General features: G+C 38.6%; 1 protein-coding gene across 2 annotated transcripts in view; it reads left to right on the top strand.

Moving 5' to 3' along the window:
- Positions 1–13184, top strand: part of KIZ (kizuna centrosomal protein) — a 98633-nt gene that overhangs the window by 73998 nt on the left and 11451 nt on the right. For both annotated transcript variants that reach the window (XM_075267614.1, XM_075267615.1), the window contains exon 12: positions 3986–4082. In XM_075267614.1, coding sequence (XP_075123715.1) covers positions 3986–4082 — 97 coding nt within the window. The remainder of the gene's footprint in view (positions 1–3985; positions 4083–13184) is intronic.

Below are 13184 nucleotides of genomic sequence, written 5' to 3'. Positions count from 1 at the left end.
CATCTGCGTTCGGGCCATTCCGTTCCCCTATCCGTAAGAGATATGCAGAGGGAAAAGTCAGGAACGCAGCACTTTTTTCTCCATATTTTTCATGCGGTTGCGTGGAAACCACACGGACCTCATTATAGTCTATAGGGTCCATGTAGTTTCTTAGCTAACCACTTTTCTATGCGGATAGGTTTCCGTTTGGGGGGTCCCCAAGCAGACTTCCCGAATGGAAACCCAAATGCAGATGTGAACTAACAAAGGAAAAGTAGGACATTTCCCTATAGCATGCAGATTCCAGGCCTCAATTTTCATAGGCTTTTGAAAATAAAAGATGCAGTCTAATGTTAGGGCAGGTTCACACGTGTTAGGGTGGTCGAAGAATTTGGTCAGGAAAAAATCCACTTCAGGAATTAGGAAGCTTTTTTTGGAGCGTTTTTTGAGGCGTTTTTGGTTTCAGGTTTTTTCCTCCAGTGCAGTGAATGGACCGCCTGTAAAACATGCCAAAAAACGCTAGCGGTTTTTCCGCCTCCCATTGACTTGTATTGATTTCCTGAGGTGGAATCTGCCTGAAGAAAGGTCATGTCGCTTCTTTTTTCCGCTAGTGGAAAAAAAAGAACGCTAGCAGTCTACATAGACCCCTATTGCGAGAGGGCGGATTTTGAGGCGGATTCCGCGTCAAAATCTGCCCCCTCTTGCCCCATTTGAACGAGCCCTTAGACTTGGACAAATGAGACACTTTTCCTATGATCTGAATTTTATAAATATCTCTTACTCTGCCCAAGAGAGCAGTGGATTGGTGTCTTGGTACTGCTTCTCCCTGTGGAGGCCACTAGCTGGCGTATGGAGTCTTATAGGTCAAGCATTGCAACTTAGGAAAAAGTGTACAATATTAGCTCTTTTTCAGAAGGTACTATAGAAGTTTTTCTTTCTAGTCCCACCTAAGGCTGAGGCCCCACGGGCCATATCCGCAGCACTAAAGCGCTGTGGGAAGAATCGCTGCGTGAACGCATTGCGGTTCTTTCCACAGCGCTTTTAAGAGAAAATTCACAGAGTTTTCCTCTGCGGACTTTCTCTTAACATTATATCTATGGGAAAGTTGCCGGCGTTTCCGTAGATATAATTGACATAACATTTTCTACTTCAAAATTTGTTCCAATAAAAGCAATAATCTGCGCTGAAAGAAGATGCCTCCTATCTTATCTTGCGGATTCCTCACTTCCACACAATCCCTTATGGATGGGCAAACACCGAATCCCATTGAATAGGCTGACCAGCATCAAAAACTTGGCGGATGCTATGGCCTTGGGTTTCTGCTATGGTTTACGCAGGCTATCCTAATTCGACTTTGCAAAAAACACAGTGGCCACACATTGTAGAAAAATCTGTGTTATTTTTTTTTATTTAATTTTTTGCAGATTTTGCTGCTATTTTTTGGGGGGTCAAATCAAGAGTAGCTTCAAAAGGAATGGAAAATATTAAGGAAGAATTTATGATTCTCCCTTCTGCTAAATCCACTTGTGGCTTTGGTTTAAATAACTGCAGCAAAATCTGGAACAAAAAATGCAGCTTTTCCCCAAAACGTGCGGCCTCAGTAAGGGCTGGTTCACACGGGGCAAGAGGGGGCAGATTTTGGCGCTGAATCCTCCTCAAAATCCGCTCCCTCACAATAGAGGTCTATGTAGACCGCTAGCGTTCTTTTTTGCGCTAGCAGTTTGATCCCGCTAGTGGAAAAAAGAAGCAAGCTGCCCTTTCTTCAGGCAGATTCTGCGGCTGATTCAGCCTCGGCGTCCGCCTCGCGACAGCATCCTCCGGACTAGGCCCATTCATTTGGTCCTAATCCGGAGCGGAAAGCCGCGAGAGGATGCCGTGCACTGGTGGAACCCACGTGTAAACTAGCCCTAAGTCTTTAGTAAAGCAATACAGAATAAAGTTGACACGGGCCCCCTGACCATGATGCGTTCTCATAGGTACAACAAAGTTTTACCTATTTATGAAATATGGCCCTGTTGTTAAAATCGAATCTTCCGAACAATATAAATACAGATAACATTTTACGGGTCCTGCTCAGTGCCACTGCAGAAAGTGAAATGTCCCAAGGTCACTTCTTTATCCCCGTCGATGGCATTTAGTACATGTAAATAAAGTCGATTTTCTCTCCGGGTGATGTATCTGTAAATACACCTGGTAAAATGGCGAGGTCTGAGCGAGAACTGAACAGCTCCAGTCAGTGTGACACTAATGACTTAATTTAGTGGCTTTGAAGTGAGAGGTCATCAATGCAAGCTCAGATTTCTAGGCAGGGCAACCAAAACAGCAGGGGGAAACCTTTCATGTATTTTTGAAGACTTCAATGCAATCCTTCTTCTGGCAAAAAATAATAATGTCACAGCCGAGAAATTGAATAAAAGTTCGCTTTTTTTTTTATTTCATTTCAGTCTCATTTGCGGAAACTTGTTTTGTCCAAAGTTGTATAAAAACAAACAATATCTGTCTAATGGCGATGGCTTTGGGAAGGATTACTGGACAGATTTACTCTAATAATCCACTTATAGTGCCTTTGCTATTGCCGGCAGACTTGCACAGATATAAAGCTTCCTCTCTACCATTTGTCTGATCTGCGTGTCCTTGATTTCATGGTTATTACGCGTAACCATTTTCCTTTATGCCGTTCATGTGATCATAGAATTATATTGTCTTCCCAAAGTTTAAGTGATTTAGGGATAAAGTTAAGCACAGATGTCTGGTTGTATCTTATAATCATAGAATTATAATGATCGGGGGGTTCGCCTGGAAGCCACGTGCCAGCTTCTTCCCTTTGTACTCGCTGGGTTAGTTGGCGCTAACCTGTCTACAAATCATGAATATGGACTAACAAAATCTGAAACAAAAAGCATAAAAGAACTGTTCCCATACTAAACATTTATGGCAATCCACAGGGGACAACATCTGCATGGAGTTTGTTTGTTCTCCCTGTGTATTTGTGGGTTTCCTCTGGGTTCTCTGATATCCCTCCATACCTCAAAGACATATAGGGAATTTAGATTGTGAACCCCATATGGGACAGTGTTAACAATAGCTGTAAAGCGTTGCAAAATATGGCAGCGCTATATAAGTAAGCAAAATAAATAAGGGAAGGGTCACGCATGTGCATAACTCTTATTATATCGGGTGAGTCAACTCCTAGCAGAAAGGACGTATTAAAACGTATAATTCTAAAGAACATAAAATCAATCCCCACTAAAACCCAAGGACACTTTCTGATAATCCAGTTACGTTCCGTTGCACTGCTTCTGAAATGGAACATCACCAGTACTCCCCCCCTCCCAATTCCCATCAATACTTACCAGCCTTCCTGTGTCTGGGAACGGAACCTGCTCTTTTCCGCTCTGCTAGTAGGGAGACGGGGAGGGTGGGAGGGGCTAGTACTGGGTGGGATAGCTTAGCAAATAAGAAAAAGGCGGGGCTAGTAGTGGGCAGGATAGCCTAGCTAGGGAGACAGGGATGGAGGGTGTAATAGAGTGAGAGAAGGGGGGAATGAGTGAGAGGGAATTAGTGGAAGGTACACAGGAAGATGCACAGCAGGAACAGATAAACAAATGCAGAGTATGCCATCAGATCCCAAAGACACCCAGAAATCATTCCAAACACTGCTAAAGGTATATGGGTTCACTTATTAACCCAGTACTAGCCCTAACAGACCTTTCTGGAAAAAAAAAAAGATTTTTTTCTGCCTGGAAAACCCCTTTATGAAAGACAAAACAAATTGATAACTTTGTTAAATATTTATTATTCTTATTACCTTATTGTTTTACATTTTTTAAACATTTCCCCATAATTAGTTTTATTTGCAGCAGTAAAAAAAAAATCAATTCTCTCTAAATTTTATAAACTTTCGATTTGTAAAATAAATTTTCCTGGTTTGTGTCTTTCTTGGGATTTGCAAACTTTTGGTTGAATTATCCATTTGCTATTTTCCATTTCTGCATTTTGATTCCAGGGTTAACTCCAGACAATGATAAATTAAGAGAGATTTCAAGAAGTAAACAGAGTTCAGACGCAACTTTATCTTCAAGCGAGCCGAGCCCTATACACAGGTAAAACAGAAACTAAGAAAAAATCCAAGTGGAATGTTTTTGTTTTTATTTTTATTTCTTTTGCCTTTCCTTTGACCTAGGTCTACAATCAGTGTTTAAGTTTTGAATGGCTTAGCTACATTTTTCCACAAAGCCCAGGTATTGTTGTGCAGCTGTTGTCTTCTCGTTTTAAGACTCAATTGACATTGCACTGAACCTCAAATTAACGTGTACAGCTGCTCTCCGTAGGGCTACTTAGAGACCAGACAAAGGCAGTTGTCAGGCAGACAGCGGACATAATGCAGCAAGAGTCTTGAAGAAATAAAGTGTTGCATTTATTCGGGTTGATATTGATAGAATGTAAACCAAGCTTCACTCAATGCATATTTGAGGTTGTATTCAGAACCGGACTTATATCACGTTCTCTTTAATGTCCAATTTAGCAGTCCTTCCAATTGTAGCCATTGCTAACTTATTCAATTAAATCAACCGCCTACCGTATGGAGAAAAGAATGGCAGAGGAGTGGATTTTCCAAAAATAAGGATCCTTGTGTTTATTTTCTTTAAATTGAAGTTTTAATGAATGTGAATGGGTGGAACTACGGTATATTATTTTGGTATCTTGGAACCTATACTGAGCACACATGCAAGCATTACACAATAATATGTGCAACAGTATCTATTTTATATAGATAAATGTGGATTCTTCATGAATAGAATCACAAAGACAGTGCTACTCAAACACAGCGCTACTCGTACCTTTTGACTGTGTCTCGTATTGCAGCTTAGCCCCATTCACTTAAAGATTTTAAGATGACCCGGTTACTTGCCAATTGGGCAATTAAATGACAGCCCCATTGCAGGGTATTCACATCTTATAACTACCAGTAGGATACGCCATCACCTTGTGATGGATCCTCTTGTAAGTTCCCAGCCACCTAGCACTAACAATAGATTTCACTCACATGAATGGGGCAGTTTTGCCATTCTCTGCCAAGCCAGTAATGAAAAACACTTTCCTTGAAAAAGTTCAGTTCTACGGCCCCTTCATCTCAGGATCTGTGGGGTTTCTAGATGTTGAATCAGCTCATATAGCAATAATATATCCTAGTGATATGCTATTACTTTATGTTGGGAACGTCCCTTTAACTCCACTTGTATTTGAGCACTGGCTAAGACGTACTCCTTGAAAGAGAACCAGTCCCCTTTTTGGTTTTCTATTCCCCATTAAGATAACATTTCTTGAAGATCTAGATTCTAGATGTTTTTAGAACATTGTTTTGCACTATTATAAAAATATAGTAACATATTAATGAGAGGTCCGACATAGTCTCAAGAATTTTTCTATTTTGGGGGTTACAATTATTTACTATAACAGTAGATATGGCAGATCCTTCCTCTTTAAAGGTCTGATAGTGGTAATATTGGCGACCTATGGGGGTCTGACATTGGGCACCCCAACAATAAGCTTGTCTGAATGTCATGGCCTCTTTGCTGCTTACCAAGAATACCTCGGTACATTGTATAGCAGCTGTGCTTAGTATTACAGCACAAACCCAATTATATTTCACCAATGAACATGTGTCAGTGACCTGGGAAGAGAAGTTGGTGTTGGACCTCAGTTGTTTTGATATTGATAAACTATCTTACCAATATCATTGTCCCCTAAAACCCCTCCAAGCCCCACTCATAGGCTGACCATATTGATTTACCATACATGAGATTTGAATCAATGATATATTTTTACGTATTTATCTAGATTTCTATTGTTTTCTTGACTTACATTGACTTAAACTCCCATAAAGAATTCGAAAAAAATTAATCCAATGTGGACTTATAATACTAGTGAAGAATACCAAAGATTTAACTTTTATGTAATATTTTAATATTTAATATACATATTATTAAAAGAAGTGAATACGACAATATAAGTCACAAATACTGTACCATGGAAAGGTCTGATCAGTCTCAGGAGATATCAGCTGTGGCAATCTGAACTATATGGCTTAACATGGTCCATATGCTGTATAGTCGTGGTAAGCAGGAATATATGAGCACATCATCTATCACCAAGTATGATATGATAAAGGTTTTGTATCGGAAAACTGTATCATTTAAAAGCGTGCACAGGAAGTGGTTAAGAATACCAATGTTAAGATAAGATAATCCTTTAATAGACCCACAGTGGGGGAATTTCAGTATGTTACAGCAGCAGAGTAATACAGATACAGGATAATGCACAGTAATATATTACAGACGTAGTAACACTCCCACTAACAATGTGAATTATAGTGGACTCTTACTAGTGGCTGTATTTGTGGGTTATCCACTCCCTTCTGGTCCTTAGCTGGGTTCTCATGTGACCAATAAGTGTGGTCATGAGGGCAGTTCTCTACTTAATTGTATGAGACCCTTAATAAGACTCTCATAGGAATGAACAGCGAACTGACTTCCTGTCCACACATAAGACATTGGAACACATTTCTTATGTCTCCTTCGACAGTTTTCTGGCACATAAAGCTTGAAAAATTCTCAATTGTTTACACCAGATGGTTTTTCACTTTTTTTTTAAATGTAGATCGAGAGCCCCATATAGGGATCACAATGTACATTTTTTTTCCTATCAGTATGTCTTTGTAGTATGGGAGGAAATCCATGCAAACACAGAAGAACGTACAAACTCCTTGCAGATGTGGTTCCTGGCGGGATTCGAACCCAGGACTCCAGCGCTGCAAGGCTGCAGTGCTAACCACTGAGCCACCGTGTTGCCCTGGATTTTTCACTTTTATACCACCCTTATTACTTTCCTGTCAAGCAGCCACCGGCCCATCGGATTTATTATCATCTACGCTAAATCTAGAATCTAAAATATATATTTTTGCTTTCTTACCAGTTCATTAATATTATTTTTTTCTAACGTGCACTTTCCTTTTTTACTTATTTTTATTGTATATATTAATAAAATAAACGATCAGCAATTCCTTATCTTATCAAATATTATATTATTTTATATTAGAATTGCTAACAAACTAATTGTGGACTGAAAAATCTAAATCTGAACTTTTATTCTAGCGGTTAGCGTATCATTTGTATTTGTAAACGATCCGGATTCTAAGAATAAATGTCATATTTCTATCACTTTCCGTCCTATTACATTTCTGTCCACAGTGATGAGTACAGCTACTTGACTATAGAAATGTCTCTGTAAAGTGAACATTACAATGCCTACACATCCAGAACACTATGTTAATTATTACTGATTGCTGCCACTTAATTAATGGACTTTCCAGATGAGCTAAGAAAGCTGCAGTACAATGCACAAGTCATAGACACTCAGCAAAACACATGAAAATGTGATGTACAGCCACAACACTTCTCTATGGAGTACAGTGATATATTTATCTGCAGCAATTATTCCTCTGTGCTGGCCTGCAGACTGACTATAGAGCTTCCTTTATTTTATGTATTTTTCTCCCTTTTCCTTTAACTGATCCACATAAATCATGCGTGGTCATAAAAGACTATACCATTACGGAAAATCCACTTACCACATTCAATGGGTCTCATGTATGAGCAGGATCAAAAGCAAATCCAGCATTAGTCAATAAAAAGTATGATTTGGAGACAAGTAATTGCAGGAAATATCAGTAACCATTTATTGTACATAATACATTGATCAACGGTTCATTCTGTGCGGCCTGGAATTTTTTATGGATGAAATATTGTGTTCTGAGAATTTTGCCAACGTTACTTTTTTTTTTTTTTCATCTTTCCTTGGGGCTAAAAATATAACCCTGTAATAATGTCTATATCCACAGGCAAACTCTTAGAAAACGGCAGCATTTAAATGTGTTTTTATAGTATAGTATAAAAAATATCGGTTTTATATCGATAATAAAAATATAGAAAACATTTTTTAAAAAAGTTCTTACCGGCGACTGGATCATAAGATTATATTCTTGATTTCTACAGATCACTTTTCAGCTTTGCTGTGTAGGCTGTTTAGCAGAGTCATTTCATGTTTTTATAGTATAACAAAATATAGTTTGTATATCATTAATAAAAATAGGGAATAATATTTTTTTTCTTACTGGCCACTGGATCACTTACAGTAAGATTATATTTCTTGATTTCTACAGCTCACTTTTCAGCTTTGCTGTGTAGGCTGTCTAGCAGAGTCATCTCATTAACATTATAGGGTGGTGGAATAAAAGCAGTATTCTGGTAACAACAAATTATCCTGTTCAGTAAAATAGCATTTTGAAAGATTTCTAAACGTACTTAAATAAATACTCCCGAGCTAATTGTTTTCTTGAAGCTCACCACTATTTCAGGTGAATTTTTAGAGTAAGCTGTTTTGTGAAGAATAACACTCATTCTGGCTGATATACTTCTGCTTTGTTGAATAATTTTTTTCTCAATCTATAATTGTCATCTTTTCCTGGAGTCAGCTCAGTAGAGGGTGGAAAAGAATGGGTGAACATCATAAGATTCGTGGGGTTCAGGCCTCTGCGTCCTTTTGGTTCAAACTTGTTCAGCTCAAACCAGAAGCACTATCATTATACTCTGGGGTCTTCTCAAATTCCAAAGTATAATAAGTAAAGGACCAGAGGAGGTGAGTAAAAATAACAAACTGTTATACTTACCTTGCCTCACCTCTATATCCTTAACATGCCTCTTCTGGCCTCTGGCTGATGTCTAGCGTCACATTGGGTCAAAGCATCATGAAGGCGACTTGTCCCATGGGACTGCTGAGGCCCAATCATAGATAGGCCTCAGTGGTGACCCCAGGGCACATGATGTGTGCCAGGGGAGGCCTCAATAGGACACCACATGATGCCCAGGGCAGTATAACAATTTAGTATTTTCACTCACCTACTCTAGAGCTCCACTTATTATAGTCTGGGATTTGTGGAGCTGTTTCATGGGTGGCAAACACGAACCTTTTGAAAAATTCAAGTTGAATCTGGTTCTATCCCAATTGGTTTAGTCAACCCCAGTAGAGACATTCTATGATGTCTCCCATATACAGCAAACAGAAAAAAAAAATCTTACTTCTTTAATCGTAATCTCTGTAGCCTACTTCAGCATTAGGATATAAAGCAGTATTGACAAACATTCAGCCCTGAGATGAGGTGAAACACTTTTAGGGGATGATCCCATGGCAGAGAATAAAGAAGAATCTGAGCGGACATCTGCCTCGGAGTCGTCTTCATGCCAATGCAGAGCTTTCTTCTGAGGAGGCCTAGATGATGGGCCTACTCAGCGGGGAGTCTCAAGCCGAATCTACAGCAAGATCAAGCAGGACACTTATTTTTTTCAGAATCCTGTTGCGATCTCTGTCTGCAATTGAAATCAATGGAAGACAGAATCAGGCCGAATTCTGATGATTATTTTGTGGCAGATTCCAGATATATTTTAGCTGCATATTTTTATTTCGACATCATAAGACATTATTTCATCATAATAAAATATCACAAATATGATGTCATAATCATGCCTTTATGTTATGTCATGTTATAACTAAAAAACATGATCATGACATCATTACAACATCATTGTGAAACCATTTGGGGCCTGTCCTGTGATATTATAATAATGTCTAATTATTTTAACTGGTTCAAGACTGGGCCATTTTCAATGGTCAGACATTTTTTATTTATTTTGTTAATACATGTGGGTGTGAAAACTATAAAGTTTTTCTGTCTTTTTTGTAATTACATATAGCTTTATTTTTATGTCATATGTTATATTAATATTTATTATTCTTCGGATATCCGAAAAATTTAAAAAGCGCTTTCCTTTAATAGCAAATTACAGTATATATTTTTTAAGAGCACACATTTTTGCACTTAAACACTTGTCTTGTAAATTGTGTCTCCTTTTTATATACTCATTTTTATATAGGGGATATATAGTTTTGTAATGTTTTATTTTATTTTTTTTCTGATTTTTTTTTTGACTAATTAATTTTTTATTTTATAAATCCCCCCATTATGCCATGAAGGAGAACATCTTAACAATACAGATCTTTTATTATTGCTGATTTTATACAGCCTCATAACTACTGCAGATCTGACCTGACACCAGACAATGACTTGGTTGCCGGTACAGGAGCAGGAAGTGTCATGGATGCTTCCTAAACTATATACACGGCTGTATACAGTACTGTGTTCAAGAAGGTGGGAATTGTAATAAACTGTCTCTGTCCCTCTTTGGGGTGTCTAACAGCTAACTTTGCTCCTTTGTATGATTTTTTGGCAGCTTCAGAATCAGCAGGGACATCCAGAAACTGCCTTGCAGAGTCATATGTAGACCAGACATATCAAACCTTTATGCTGTCTGCAAGTAGTTAATGTCCCCTGATGTCATAACCATGCACACTGATGTCTTTTGATGGAAAGGTTATAGTTTATGATGGGAGGAAAGTGACTCTAACCAGTTAAATGACTGACAAATTGCTACATTTCCTTTACAGTGGGAAATGAATAACCAGGCATCTCATCCTCAAAACTAAGGCAAAAACAGCTGTCTTGGAGGTGCTAAGATAAGACAATGCTTTAACTGTTTAGCTGGTGTCTATAGGATTGTTAGACTATGTTCACATCTGGGCCAGAGATTCTTTCAGGCGCCTCCATTTCTGATTTTTTCATCTTTTATGGTAAGAATAGCACCGAATGCTGCATTCAGGATTAGGAGCGGTTGTTTCAAAAAATGCTGATTGTATTTTGAACTTGATCAAATCTATGAAAATACTACAGGTGTATTATGTGTGATCTTGGTGTCATATGAAAGCTGAGAATCCTATCATTCATACGACACCAGAACCACTGTTTCGCCAGAGATCTAACACTTTGAAGTTACCCCCAGCCTCAGGGTTGGTTCACATCTGCGTTGGTATTCCGTTTGGGGGAGTCCGCATGGGGACCCCCCCCCCCGAACGGAATACCAAACGCAATTGCAAGCGCTGTGCAGTAAAAGCACACGGATCCCCCTAGACCAGGGGTAGGGAACGTACGGCTCTCCAGCTGTTGCAAAACTAAAACTCCCACCATGCATACTTGCTCTGTTGTTCTTGGAACTCCCATGGAAGTGAATGGAGCATGATGGGAGTTGTAGTTTCACAGCAGCTGGAGAGCCAAAGTTTCCCTGCCCTAGACTATAATGAGGTCCATGTGCTTGCCACCAGATCTCTGCACAGAACATGCAGACAGGAAAGTAGTTCACAATCTACTTTCCTGTCCACATGATTTGTGCGGGCAGTGCGCAGCCAGCACATGGACCCCATTATAGTCTATGGGGTCCATGTGCTTTTACTTCACAGCGCTTGCAATTGTGTTTGGTATTCTGTTTGGGGGGTCATCATGCGGACTCCCTGAACACATTACCAAACACAGTTGTGAACGAAGGGTCAGCCTCCCTGCATTATACAAGAGCCCGTACATTCATACACTAGTAAAAACCATGTACAGATTTCAGGTGTCAATAGAGAAAACAAGGGAATGAATAAAGAAGAGAAGGATTTATAGAAAGGAGCCAAAATTATACACAAATACTAAAGGAAAATTAGAAGTTTGAAACATATATGATTTAATGAATAAATAAATAAATATATATATATATATGTCATATATTTTTAATAATAATATTACATTAAATAATATTATTCAGTATAATAATACATTATATATCCACATTTTACCACTGTTTAGAACTAATTGTAGCTAATAAGAGTCTGTATAGTGAAAGACTGGCCTACTATCCTAAAGGATTTACTAAAAAAAAGTTTCAAGCCACTCCTATTGGAAATCTTGTGTCATTTTATGTTACTTGCAAGAATGTTAGCTTACAATACAAATACTTTTTTTTTTAAGTATAGTATGCGCTCTTCTATATCAAATGAGTAATTCTTCACCATATCCTTAAGAAAGAATAATTCTAAGTTACAAATCTATGAAATACTTACCCATGTTTCCATCCCATATCTGCCCTCCATGCCATCAGTCTCTTTTCTCTTGGGAATACTTTTTTTTTTAATGTCCCCAAATGGTGACGATCAACAGATGACAATACCGCGCTCCTCTTCCCACGGGTGCGCGCTAGATACTTGGTTAAGCGAGTTTATTTTGATTTTGTGTCTCAATCCTTTGTAATATGGTTCATCCTCATTTAAAGTGCCTGATAATGGCGTTCTTGTTAGCGTTGAAGTTTATTTCCCTAACAGCTGAGGGATAATAGTCTGTTTTTATTTTAAGTTTAGCAGCAACACATGGTTAGGCGTACTTGACATGAGTCTTGGAAGGGAGAGATTAAGTTGGTGAAAGAGACGCTCAGTGTAGACAGAAAGCATGGAGCTCAGGTGCTCACTTATTTGTGATTGACATGCAGCGAAATTTCTTCCAGGCTTACTTTTAAAGACTCCACTTATGGCAGTCACTTCTTGTGCTTTATTGCTTTTACAAGTGGTCTCAAAACCCTGTACTTGAAAATAAACATAACAGTGCTGTTACTGCTGGGGTACTTTCTAAAAAGTCTTCTTTGCTCTGTTTTGTCAGTGAGCTGATGAGTGACATCAAAGCGGACCCCGCTGGACCTAAATTAAAAAAAAAATGGCTTCCTCTGATGTCCTAGAGACAATAATTATGATGTGCCAGTTAAGTCCAAACTACAGCTGAGGGATTTTACTTTAAAGCAGAGGATTGGGCGCAAAAAAAAATGCATTTATAGCTCTTTGTCTGCCACCTCATTATGTGTGGGTCTGATTCATTAAGTAATTGGTTTGCAGTTGTTTACATGAGTATTAAGGCCTTCTATTCATAAGCCTTTGAGAGATACATTGTGCAAATGTTGCATGTTATGAATGCCGAATGAGGGGCAGGGGGCCAGTCCTATTGGCTAAACACTGTACTCTGTTGAAAAGCAAAAGAAAGGGATTGGGTGCTGCTTTGCATAGCAATGACTTTGCTTTAATAAGCTTTACAGATTAATACACACAAGCTATAAAAGATGCAAAGAGATACTCTTAGCACATTTAAACATGCTCATTTCACCATTGTGGTACTGGAGACCGAAAGAATCGGGTTCTTTCATATTCATTTTTTTCCTCCATCCTATGTCTTTAGA

This window comes from Leptodactylus fuscus, chromosome 3, assembly GCF_031893055.1.
Source record: "Leptodactylus fuscus isolate aLepFus1 chromosome 3, aLepFus1.hap2, whole genome shotgun sequence".
Lineage (NCBI taxonomy): Eukaryota > Metazoa > Chordata > Amphibia > Anura > Leptodactylidae > Leptodactylus > Leptodactylus fuscus.
The sequence above is the reverse complement of the archived record's forward strand: the minus strand, read 5'-3'. Positions and strand labels throughout refer to the sequence as shown.